Source organism: Zea mays, chromosome 6 (assembly GCF_902167145.1).
Source record: "Zea mays cultivar B73 chromosome 6, Zm-B73-REFERENCE-NAM-5.0, whole genome shotgun sequence".
In the NCBI taxonomy this organism is placed as follows: Eukaryota; Viridiplantae; Streptophyta; class Magnoliopsida; order Poales; family Poaceae; genus Zea; species Zea mays.
This window is the reverse complement of record NC_050101.1, coordinates 160,373,463-160,386,919: the sequence shown is the minus strand read 5'-3', so window position 1 is coordinate 160,386,919 and position 13,457 is coordinate 160,373,463. Positions and strand designations below refer to the sequence as shown.

The 13,457-nt window shown below is 45.4% G+C and overlaps 1 protein-coding gene and 1 pseudogene across 1 annotated transcript; one reads left to right on the top strand and one right to left on the bottom strand.

The window, feature by feature from the left end:
- Positions 1 to 8,540: 8,540 nt before the first annotated feature.
- On the top strand, positions 8,541 to 9,649 carry LOC100286126 (uncharacterized). The gene is given in 1 exon segment (NM_001159014.1): positions 8,541 to 9,649. A coding segment is annotated over 1 exon segment (762 nt). The 5' UTR covers positions 8,541 to 8,696; the 3' UTR covers positions 9,459 to 9,649.
- A 2,785-nt stretch (positions 9,650 to 12,434) lies between these two features.
- On the bottom strand, positions 12,435 to 12,862 carry LOC111589525 (uncharacterized; annotated as a pseudogene).
- Positions 12,863 to 13,457: the final 595 nt, after the last annotated feature.

Below are 13,457 nucleotides of genomic sequence, written 5' to 3'. Positions count from 1 at the left end.
AAATAACCTTAACCATTTCGTGGTCATCCCATTTCTTGCTCCCGAGGTTGCGCACTTGATTCACCAAGGTCTTGAGCCGGTTGTACATGTTTTGTGGCTCCTCCCCTTTGCGAAGCCGGAAGCGACCGAGCTCCCCCTCGATCGTTTCCCGCTTGGTGATCTTTGTGAGCTCATCTCCTTCGTGTGCGGTTTTGAGCACATCCCAAACCTCCTTGGCACTCTTCAACCCTTGCACTTTGTTATACTCCTCTCTACTTAGAGAAGCGAGGAGTATAGTTGTGGCTTGAGAGTTGAAGTGCTCGATTTGGGCAACCTCGTCCTCATCATAATCTTCATCCCCTACGGATGGTACCTGTGTACCAAACTCAACAACATCCCATATACTTTTGTGGAGTGAGGTTAGATGAAATCGCATTAAATCACTCCACCTAGCATAATCTTCACCATCAAATGTTGGTGGTTTGCCTAATGGGACAGAAAGTAAAGGTGTATGTTTAGAAATGCGAGGGTAGCGTAGGGGGGTCTTACTATACTTCTTGCGCTCTTGGCGCTTAGAAGTGACAGACGCCGCGTCGGAGCCGGAGGTGGATGTTGATGACGAATCGGTCTCGTAGTAGACCACTTTCCTCATCTTCTTTTTCTTGTCCCCACTCCGATGCGGCTTGTGAGAAGAGGATTTTTCCTTCTTCTCCTTGTGGTGAGAAGAAGATTTCTTCTCCTTCCCTTTGGAGGAGTCCTTCTTCTTCACCTTCCTCTTGACGCGGGACTCTTCCGATGAAGTGCTCCCATGGCTTGTAGTGGGCTTTTCGCCGGTCTCCATCTCCTTCTTGGCATGATCTCCCGACATCACTTCGAGCGGTTAGGCTCTAATGAAGCACCGGGCTTTGATACCAATTGATAGTCGCCTAGAGGGGGGGTGAATAGGGCGAAACTGAAATTTACAAATACAAACACAACTACAAGCCGGGTTAGCGTTAGAAATAAAAACCGAGTCCGCGAGAGAGGGTGCAAAACAAATCCCAAGCAAATGAGGAGTGTGACACAAGGATTTGTTTTACCGAGGTTCGGTTCTCGCAAACCTACTCCCCGTTGAGGTGGTCACAAAGACCGGGTCTCTTTCAACCCTTTCCCTCTCTCAAACGGTCCCTCCGACCGAGTGAGCTTCTCTTCTCAAATCAAAACCGGGAACAAAACTTCCCCGCAAGGGCCACCACACAATTGGTGCCTCTTGCCTTGATTACAATGGAGTTTTGATCATAAGAACAAGTGAGAAAGAAAAGAAGCAATCCAAGCGCAAGAGCTCAAAAGAACACGACAAATCTCTCTCTTTAATCACTAAAGCCTTGTGTGGAATTGGAGAGGATTTGATCTCTTTGGTGTGTCTAGAATTGAATGCTTAGCTCTTGTAAGTGGTTGAGAAGTGGAAAACTTGGATGCAATGAATGGTGGGTGGTTGGGGGTATTTATAGCCCCAACCACCAAACTAGCCGTTTGGTGGGGCTGACTGTCGTATGGTGCACCGGACAGTCCGGTGTACACCGGACATGTCCGGTGCGCCAGCCACGTCACCAAAGCCGTTGGGATTCGACCGTTGGAGCTTCTGACTTCTGGGCCCGCCTGGCTGTCCGGTGCACACCGGACACGTACTGTAGAGTGTCCGGTGCACCGTCGCGCGCGTGCCTGACTTCTGCGCGCTTCTGGCGCGCATTAAATGCGCCTACAGGTGACCGTTGGCGCGAAGTAGCCGTTGCTCTGCTGGTTCACCGGACAGTCCAGTGTACACCGGACATGTCCGGTGAATTATAGCGGAGCAGCCATCGCAGTTTCCCGAAGCTGGCGAGTTCCTGAGGCGCCGTTCCTTGGAGCACCGGACACTGTCCGGTGTACACCGGACAGTCCGGTGAATTATAGCGGAGCTCCTCAGGAAATTTCTGAAGGTGGCGAGTTTGAGTTGGAGTCCTCTGGTGCACCGGACAGTCCGGTGCTCCAGACCAGAGGTGCCTTCGGTTGTCCCTTGCTCTCTTTGTTGAACCCCATACTTGGTCTTTTTATTGGCTAAGTGTGAACCTTGGCACCTGTATAACTTATACACTAGAGCAAACAAGTTAGTCCATTAATTTGTGTTGGGCAATTCAACCACCAAAATTATTTAGGAACTAGATGTAAGCCTAATTCCCTTTCAAGTCCATCGAAAAATTCTGGTTTTACTATTGTGGAACCACTACATCCTTTTACTATATTATCTAATAGGAGCATCCATGTGTAATCTTTAGATGATGTTTTTCTTGAAAAAAGGTGCACGGTTTAGACATTTTATACCTAAAGAAAACAAGCACCAAATAATTACGTGTCAAAAAAGAAAACTTATGATCAAATTTGACAAAGTTTCTATTTGATTCTCCTGGCATCCTAATTCTTGTTGCCTCTGCTAATGCTTTTTAGATTCAATTTTTTCCTTCATTTTATTTTCAAAATTGTAAACTTCTTATACATATATTGGATCTAAGCTAGGTTGACCGAGCTTCTTCTTATAGATTTCTTATATTTATACTCAGAACCACCAATGGCAATCCAAACTATATGCATGCAATATATATAATACATGTCTCGTTATCATAGCACAAAGGTTTTACAATCTAAACTAAACAAAGCCATATATAGGATTTTATGTGTCTTTGTATAATCTTTGACACGATTAAACATTTAAACTCTAGCATCTCTAAACTAAATCTGGCATCTTATAATCCTTGATGTTTAGATTCTATCGTGTATAAGGTCTCTAAACTTACCCCCGTGGATAGCTCACAATGTCGCAACCATCTCGATGGACAACTTTGTGCATGATGAAATGGCAGAAGTCTGATACAATCCTTATTACTCGTGCTTCACTAAAAGGGTCCTGGTGCATCCATGCAAGTGTATTATTTAACTCTTGGATGCTCTTTGTTGAATATTCAGACTCTTTGAGGATCTCGTAATTATAATTATAGAATCCTCGTAGAGATGACTCGAGCGGTTGCTTGTGGCCCCGCACCAGAAAATATTAATAATTGATATCCTCTACTAAATTTAGAGACATGATACATGTTGCACAAACTCACGTTCCAGATAATTGACACAACTTAAACTAAGACATTATTTTGTTGACAATCACTCGTCACAAACTTGAATTATAAGGGCACATATTAACGTTGTGTTCACATTGATGTTGAACAATCTCATTATTGATATAGTTACAAACCCATGACACTTGGCCTTGGTAGATTGTGTGCTTTAGTTATAGACATACTTCTTGCTACTTTTAGTAAAGGGAGGCTTGCTTTGAAGTGGATATGCTAGGCAATTAGTGGCTATTAGGATTTATTTTATTATAACCAACTTACATATTGTATTTCACCTTCAAGGTCTTTTAATAGGATTTCACCCCTCCCTCTAGCCATAGATAGATACTTTACACCGATCTAAGGTTCAGTAGGTAATAGATTGACTAGATTTTGGATAGATAGTCATACTATCAAGAGATATTTTCTTATTGTCTAATTGAGATTATCTGGGTCCACTAGGTGATATCTAACTTACGATATGTTTAGATCGAGTGGTGTGGAAAGAAGAAAGAGAAAAAACTTTGAAAATATTTTTAAAATTCTAGCATAGTGCTGATGTTTGGTACTGATGACACACTGCGGGGTATATCGCGCAGTGCTTTTGAGAGGGCAGCGAAGTCGATCGCAACACGATGGTTCGTGCAAAGCACGATGAGACATGGTGGATTATATAGTTTCGAGCCACTCGATTGTGTAACGCCCTACGTCCTATGTTCTCTGAGATTTGTATTGCTCGATGATGGATGATTACAAGAGGTTTCTGGAGGTGGAAGATGACTACGGTATGAGGGTCTGCTTCCTTCATAGGGGTTCCCTTTCAGCCTTATATTCGACTAAGTAGGGATCACCTCGCACAATCTTGGGACACGATCCCTATCTATAGACTTCCGCTAGAGGCGTGCCACGTCTTCTGATAGTTAGTTGATCTTCATGAGGCATGCACGTATGCTTCTTGCGTGGGACACGATCTTAGAAACCTTCGCTCCCATGTGCGCATCTCCTTTGATCATCTTCGGTTGCACCCGACTGAGGCCCACCGGGCGTCTTTTGGGTGACCCATTGGGGGCCTTGTAGGCGACCTTCGAAGCATAATAGTGCCATGGCGACTCAGGGAATATCTATCCCCTACACATAGTGCTAAAGGGTTTGTTGTCATGTTGGACAACATTTGGGAGTTGACCATTTCTAAGAAAGGTTTGAGGCATGATTGTTTGAAGGCTTTTTAGTATCACTAGATTCATCTGATGATAGCATTAAGGGTCATCTAAGAAAGAACTTTTGTCTATGTGTTGTGAGGGGCACTGAAATTCTGATGCTCCTAAAGGGACTAATATCGTAGAATGTGCTTGAAGGTGGCCACATGGCGATTGATAGAGTCACGTGGGAAAAATCAAAGCAGATAACACATCCTTTAGTTCTGGCCAACATAAGTTTTCATGTGTCTAGGAACTCTTGGGTTCTCCCATCAGTAATATTTTGAGGGCACTAGATTATTCTAGTGCTTGGAATTGGAGAGGCACCATAGCATAGAAGGCATCATGTATGTAGTTGATAAAGGGTTATCAAGGTCATCGGGATTATCTAGTATCCATGGGATAAGGCAACACTGGAGTAATGGGTATCCAACAATCAAGTGATAGTTTGAATTCAATCTTTGGATGTAAGGTGGGTGTTATGACAATTTATCTGGTAGGCTTCTCTCGTGGTACAAGGGAGTATCTAGTGCCAGTGGAGGAAGTGGAATTCGTTGGTGATATCCTTGGCGACTATATATACTTTGGGTAGTCAATTCTTTTGAGTCTAATGGCGCCCAAGGTATATCCCCCATATATTAGAGCCAAAGTGAATCCCTCCATTTAGATTTTCTAGTAGAGATCACATTCCTAGTGAGATTGGAGAGATCTAGTGCATTTGTTTGAGAAAGATAACATATAGTGGTGCTATAGGTTGGTTATCAAACTTGGCTAATTATTACTCTTGGAGGCTGCCACCTCCTAAATGGTTGGTGGCGAGTGACTCCATCAAAACAAGCAATAAGGTTGTGTAGTGCTCCAGCGAGTGCAATTATAAGGTGTTATTGTGCCATCCCTATAGTAAATTGTGAAGAGCGACTCTAATAGAAGGAGGTGCGAAAAGCACCAAATGGTATGTCTAGGTTAAGATATATTGCTCATGTTGGAGCTTACATTAAGGGGTGATTGCAAGCTTGTGGGATAGATTTTCTAGAGGACTGGTGACAACCTTGGGGGCTTGCCTAAATAGTGAGGATTTAGTGGTTAGAAACCCACAAAACCTTAAGATAAAACTATCGTGTTATTTATTGTCCCCAGCTTGGTATGTAATTCCCTTGTACTAGTTTTTACTTGTTATCTTATGCTAGTGATGTTGCTCTTATGTTGTGCCTCTCCAGTAGTTATGCTTGTGTACCTCTAGTAGTTGAGTACCTACCTCAAGTGGTACTTACTAGTGTGACATGCTTGTAGTGTTTGCCTTTGGTCAGTATTATGTGTAGGAGGTATCATGTGTTCGCTTTAGTTCTAGTTTCTTATATTTGTGTAACATTATAAACTAGACTTGTACATGTAGGCAAGTTTTCATTATCTTGACACCTAGTTATTACCTTGTGTAGGTTATTTTGCTAGGTGTTTGTGAAATTAGACAAAAGGGTGAAGTCATGGCAAACAATTAGTTTAATTATGTATTTGTTCGACTAATTATAGGAGTAAGTTCAAGAAACAACTATTCACCCCCACCCTACCTCGCCTCTCCAGTTGACCATGGTGACCTAACAAGTGGTATCGGAGGTTGATTCTCTCATTTGATTGGTCTTAACTAACACAAAAGCCTAGGACGGGACTAGGCTAAATGTTGCTTGCGGCATAGATATTTTTATGGCGCGAACTACACATAGTTGATAACCCACATGCTCGATCATTTCTCTGCATTTGCTCCTAAGTTTTGGAGAACCATGATTGTAGGTTTTTCTTATGTCATCGATAAGAGCAATCTAAGTCAAGCACACGAGGATTTTTTATAACTCAATGCACAAACATCTTGCTATTTGACGTGTGGGTGACAGGGTCTTCCCAAGAAATTGTGACATCGAGGGTGCTCATAACATGAGGATGGCTCTCCAAGCTTTTTCTAGAGATCTCATAACATCTTTTATGGCAAGTCCAAGAAGGAGAATGATATGTTATATAGAAAATTCGTAGAAGTTATATAGCAATGAAATACTTTAGGTAAAATAAGTAAGTGGAGAATGATATGTTGATAGTTTTAAGCCTAGGAATTGGTTCATGATAGCTTCACAAAAACCATATTCATGGATACGGTGAAAACACATGTAAAGAGGATAACTATAATCGAATTAATAAAAAAATTGTTTGCTCAGGTAATTTGAGACTTGCTAAAAAAATTAGATGTATGGATTTTAGCTTTCTTTAGGTGATCGTTATTGCATATATTTTATGTTAGAATTACATCTTTAGTTTATTACAATTTTTATAAATATAATCTGATTTTTTAGATGTGACAAATAAATTAAAAAACTATTGGACAAATCCACATCTCACCAAAATTCGATGTGTCGATAAAAAATAATTAACCGTTAGTTTTACAGTTAGACAGAGTTTTAATATATGACCCACAAAGATAATTAACAATCTGTGAACAAATTATGTACTTTCTCGTGCATTTTTTCAACTAATAGTTTTGGATCACTACAGTTTTAAAATATCATGATATAACTATAGTATTTTTTATATATATCTTAGCCATACGTGTTTGAAAACAAAGTATGTCAAACCATTGTATTTATTAGTATATATGTGCAAGGCTAGTCCAAAATTACTTTTTCCAAACAAAGTTTGTGCATTTTATAGGTTAGAACATCTCTAACAATGCTTCAAACTGGTGCCTACAATCGAAATATGAGGCTCTACGTAGAAAAACTACTTCAACAGTACTCATTTTATAAAATTTAGTTAAAAATGACAGAGCATGCTCTCAAGTGCTGTAGCGTGCTACCGTATAATCTAGATTTGAGGTTTTAATATTGGAGCGCTATGTTTTATTGTTGCCATAAATTATATAAAATATACTTATTTTTAAATTATAGAGCGTTTTTATTGTTGGAGATGGATGAGATGCACGTTTTTATTGTTGGAGATGGATGGGATGCACGGCCATTGACCGCGGACGGGCAATTAAATCCAGGAAGATGAGGCATCACCACAGGACACGTTGTCGTTCTCCAACTGGTCTATGCGCTTGTGGTCTGCATGTCCGGCTACAGCAGGAAGGCAGCAACAGAGCTGCATCGCCTGAATCGAACTAAAATATCAGACGACTCGTAGATAGGAATTGTGAAGTAATTTTACGTAAAAGTATTTACATATTATAATAGAAAAGCTAGCTCATGCTATTTGCAGGGACCACCTTGCTAGTTAGTCACCTTTAAAGTGCACGCGCATAGCAACCGTTGCCGGAGTTCCGCGTTGCCAGAGTTCCCCACAAGCTCATTATAAAATATATCATTGTTCTAAAACAATAGTTGTTTTAAATCTATATTTTTATATCTATATTTATATAGATTATTATAAATTTAGATATATATATATAAAACACATATATTAATAATGTATGAATCTAAAAGGGTTAAATAATTTTAATTTTGGGATAAAAAATTATTTAAAAAAAGATATGCCTACTAATATTCAAACCATTATCTCTAGAAAGAAAGCATTTCTCTCTAACTACTACAGTTTATGTTGATTTATGCTATAAGCAGTATTTATCTATATGATGTATAGAAACTGTAGCTATACACGGATAACTATAACTAACTAGTAATATTAAAAAGTAATGTAGTCGCTGGCTCGCTGCACATGGTTAGGTCAAAGTATAGATGTCCAAAAAGCACGAGGCCCGTGAGCCCGGCACGAAGCCCGCTTTTTAGGCCCGGTCCGAACCCGGCACGGTAGAATAAGCGGGCGGGCTTGGACAGGAAACTAGGCACGGCGGGCTAGCCCGGCACGACCCGTTTACCTCTAAGCCCGTTAAGCCCGGTTTTTTTACACTAAAACGTGCTTACCGGCCCGTTTAGCCCGCTTTTTGGCCCGTTTTTTCGTGCTAAACGGGCCGGCCCGGTCCGTTTAGGCCCGCTGCGGGCCGGGCTTGGACAGAAAATTAAGCCCGCTGGCACAGCAGGCCCGGCCCGGTTTTTGGCCGGGCTTCACCGGGCCCGGGCCGGGCCGGGCGGCCCGTTTGGCCATCTCTGGGTCAAAGTTTGACACAATCGTAACAAGAAAACTAGAGTTTATAGAATGAAAAAAAATCCAAATATACTAATAAGCATACACAAGTACAACCGCTCATAATGAACCCCGGATAAGACCGTTCATAAGGAACCCGGAACGAAAAAGATTTTTCGTCATGGCTTGAACCAAATAAATCCCTCGATCCGTTTGAAAACTACTACTACCCCGCCCCCAGCACACCTCTCTACCTCTTATCCCCCGGGCCGGCTTGCTCCTACTCACGCCAGCGCCACAGCTGCACACGTCGCTGTTGACATCAGAGCTGACGCCAATGGTGAGGGGGCTACCCTTCAGCTCCCTCTTGTACACCACCACTAACTCAGCCCAGGACACCCCGCAACCGTCACCGCCGCCAGCCGCTCCTCCACCGGCATGGATGTGGCCGTCCTGCAAGCACCCAAGGACGAGCCAGTACTTGCGGACCCCATCCGCCACCGCCAAGACCATCGCGTCCCTCTTCCTGGACTCCGGGGAGTCGTCCTTCGCCAACTCGTCGGCGCGGACGACGCGCCACGTGGACTGCGCGTCCGACAGCCAGTCCACCGAGTCCGAGGCCCCGGCGGCCGACGACTTCGCGGACGCCATCGTCCGGGGGCTCCGCTCCGACGACCGCCTCCTCTTCGAGCCCCACGGGCCGTCCAGCTCCATCCTGGAGAGGAAGCCTCCGGCGGCGCCTGCCCTGCGGCCGCGAGCGGCGGCGTCCTTCGTTGATGGCGTCGCGGTGGCGTTCGACTCCGCCGACCCGTACCACGACTTCCGGGCTTCCATGCAGGAGATGGTGGCCGCGCACGGCATGGGCGACTGGGACTGGCTCGAGAGGATGCTGGCGTGGTACCTCGGCGCCAACGGCAGGGACACCCACCCCGCCATCGTCACCGCGTTCGTCGACCTCGTCGTCACCATGGCCGCGGCGTCCGCCTCCGCCTGCGCCTGCAGCTCCTCCAGCCGCGTCTCTTCTTTCACGTTCGCCAGCAGTAGCGAGCCGGCCGAGAGCAGCAGCGCCGGCGGCCATTTCTCCTTCGGCCTGAGGTAAACGGTAAACCAAAGCAAACCAGCCGGCCGGACGCTATTATCTGGGTCGTCTCAGTAGCTCCGGCGTGTATCACCATGCCTGTTGTCGTAACTCGTGTGCCAGCAACCGTACGTGTGTGTGCGTGTGTTGTGAGATTTATAGTTGTACCTGATCCAGGTTGATTATATATATATTTTGCTTGTTGCGGTACATATAGACTGATCGATCGCTAGCTAGCTAGCCAGCTACATTCGTGCAGCAAAAGAAACGTACCCTGCAGCTAATTCGGTAACTAACGGTTCGTGCAACTTGCCGAGCCGACAACGATGTGGTCGACGTGAAGCCGGTACCCTTCACAGAGATGAGAGATGCACAACGACGGGAGAAGAAGACAGACACAAGTCTTATCGCGCCCAGCACTGGATGTCTCTCCGGTCCGGCCAAGCGCGGTCTAGCACATTTTTGAGTTGAGCCTGCACTGCATCGTTCAGGGCGCTGGCTGGCGGCCGGCGAATGAACAGCTCAAGAGGAGGTGGGGGGGTCCGACGGTCCGTGATCTCGTTGTGGGGGATCGGAGAACAGGGACGCCGGCCTCATCGGCACGGACGCGGCGGGGCGGGACCTAGCGATTTTGGCCGCGGGCCGCCGGTTTTGGGAGGCCCCGGCCCCTGGCCATGCATGCATGATGCATGGTCCCCGAGCGTGCACGTGCCGGCGTGCCGCCGGGATCGATCGGCATCGGCGGAACCGGAGCGCGCAAAGTAGGGCGGTCGACATTGATGCGACAGCGAAGCGGCGCAGCCCCAGTGCCGGCCGGACCAGCCACGGGCTGGCTGCCTCTGCCTGGCCGCGCGGCTGGCGTCGCGTCCACGCACGGCCCAGTTGGAGAGCACCCCCGCCCGGCGCGTAGCTCGGTCGCGACGCACAGGGCACAGGGCGTTAGTTTAACGGCCGGTAGTTCTTGAGAGGATGCAACAGCACAGGGCGGCTGCGCAGAGCCGGCCGGGGGGCCTACCGTGTGGCAGCTGGCCGGTTTTGTCCCGGCGCCATTAAATAGTTTGGGGAGCTCGATCGTTTGGAAATGGCGGCACCACCACATCCACAGTGCAAGAGCGCAAGAATCTTTGGCGCACCCGTACGTACGTGGACCATATGTTTTTGGCCCACTTGTTCCGTATATATATGCATGCAGGGGCAGTACCACTTCACGTACTGACCGTGGTATGGGGACATCACAACTGAAAGTTTGCATGCTGCACGCCACTAGACCGGCATGTGTGCCTGCGCGCTAACCTATATATCCAAAAGGGACTATACAACTTTTCCCTCAGTTTTTTACATTCCGCTTTTACAGGAGTACAAAACAATTCAAACTGTACACAGATCCTTATGGGATTTACTGCTAGTAATTACATCTACATATGACCAAACGGGCCACCCGACCCGATCCAGCCTGAACCCGTTGAAGCACGGCACAGTTAGACCCGATTAATTATTCGGGTCGGGCCGGGCCCGGTTGGGCTACCTGACAGGCTCAACTCGCCGAACGAGCTCGGCACGATATGGGCTCAACCGGGCCAGGCCGGCCTGTTAAGCCCGACCCGATAATGTTCATCGTGCTTACTCTAGCTCGCCAACGCATAAATCAAGCTTCAAATTAGATCACCATAAAAATTGAACATATTTATAAATCATAACTGAAGGATATAACTAAATACAATAACATATATTACAAATAATACACATTTCACAAATAAACGATAGACTTTAAATAAAAAATAGAGCAATTTTTGTAACGTTTTGTCTTATTAAACGGGTCGAGTCTTAGCCCGTTTAGAAACGGGCCGTGCTCGGGCTAGTCTGACGGGCCTAAAACTCGGAACGAGCTCGGCACGCCGCCGGTGCCGGGCTCGAATCGGGCCTAAATAGCGGACTTCATGTTGGGCTCGCGGGCCTCGTACTTATTGACAATCTATAATTACATCTTCCATTTGAAGCTCTATATGTTGATTCCATGACATTTGCTAGAAAGAAAAAAAAACACATAGGACGATGACCAGCTACTCTATACAAGGTACATACTCCTAGTTGTTAAACAGAGGCATTCTTTTTACAGAGTAATGAGCAAGTCGTTCAGTCGTTCGTTGTTCACTTAGATTAAAGTCAGCTGTTTGAACTGCCACACAACTACAGATACAATATATGGATACAAAAATATTGTAGAAATAGTTAAAATCGGTATGGATTAAAGCCAACCGAAGCCGTTCAAAGAAACACGTGTACAGATCGGCCGGCACACGTACAATAACCGGCCCGTAGGTATAGGTACGGGCCCGGCACGGCAAGTCGTGTTGTGTGATTGGGCGACCGGCCAAGATATGGGGACAGAGTGACCGTGCACTTAAAGAGCCGGCCGGTGCCCGTGTCCAAAGCGGCTGCATGCCACTGGGATGGTGCTATGCATGAGAAAGAGATTGGGCGAAAGCCTGTTCTGAGGTTGTATCAGTGAAGTATGTGCTTGTCTCGTGTGTGTAAAGTTTTGTGCTATAAACATATAAATATAGTGAAAATTATCTTATCGTTTTTTAATTTTTTTTATGGTGCGGACGTTTTCCCTCTTTTTGAGGTGTTGACAAGATTGCCTCATGTTTTTGTTGCCCTACCTCCTTGTTCAGTTGTACAAGAACCGAAAGAGATTAAACCTCTTCTATTCAATTTTTAATTAGGAAGGGGTTTAATCCCCTTTAAAGCCTTTCAGTCTTCTCTTAACAAACAAGTCCAAATGTGTAAATTTAGCTGATGGCCATCGGAGGACCGGTGATGTCATCACTTGATTGTCTTTTGATCTGATCCGGCTCTGATTACCTCGATGATGTCTTGTTTGCATCCTAAGAGATGGGTGGTGTATAGAGTTGTTGCCATAAAAGGGTCAAAATAGACTGAAAGTAAGCTCACATCCCTACTATATAAAGCATCAGTTTTTATGTTTCCACCGTCGTTGCGCATCAACATTTTTCCAAAAAAACTTATGTTTCTTTCTAATCAACACTTGATCCAAACCTACCTAGTCACCGCCCTGAGTCCTAGCCATGACTCGAGCGAGGAAGTGAATGTTGGCGCACCTAGAGGAGACGACGCTAGGGACGCACACGACCTTGGCCTCGAGCATGACTCACATTGCGTTGCGGAAGTGAAAGGTGGCCTCGTCGGGGGAGCCCCCACTCCTCAGGCACGCGACCTTGTCGATTTCCTGCTTGGCGAGATCAAAGTAACCCCTTGAGCTTCCCCGTCACGGGCTCCTCCACCACCAGCATCAGCGATGGCGCCACCCCCACTGTGTCCATGGGCTTCGCGCCGCCTCCTGACAAGAAGAGCGGCGAGGAGTTTGTTAGCGAGCGGAGGAAGCTCATACGCTGGTGACGACCGCCAGGGAGTCGGTGGAGATTGGAAGCATTAGGATTGAATGTTGGTGGTAATGAGGATGTATGAAATTAGGGAATGAAATTATAGTGGCTCTTTTTTTAAAATATGATTGTGTGTCGTCGTAACTCACGAGCATTGTATTAATATAAGTTCTAAAGCTTAGTCTTTCTGTTTTTTCTTAAGCTCTCTTCATCGGTGTTCTATGCTTTTTTTGAGGTTTTGGGCCAAAGAGCTTGTGTAACTTTTGATCCTATATATATCTATACTACTTATTAAGAAGGTAAGAGTAGTCTGCCGTTCTGACCTTCCCCGTTCCGCGCGCAGAAAAAAAAAATCAAATCATGACTGCTCAGGGATCGAACCTTGGATACTAATATAAGTTCTAAAGCTTAGTCTTTCTGTTTTTTCTTAAGCTCTCTTCATCGATGTTCTATGCTTTTTTGAGGTTTTGGGCCAAAGAGCTTGTGTAACTTTTGATCCTATATATATCTATACTACTTATTAAGAAGGTAAGAGTAGTCTGCCGTTCTGCCCTTCCCCGTTCCGCGCGTAGAAAAAAAATCAAATCATGGCTGCTCAGGGATCGAACCTTGGATC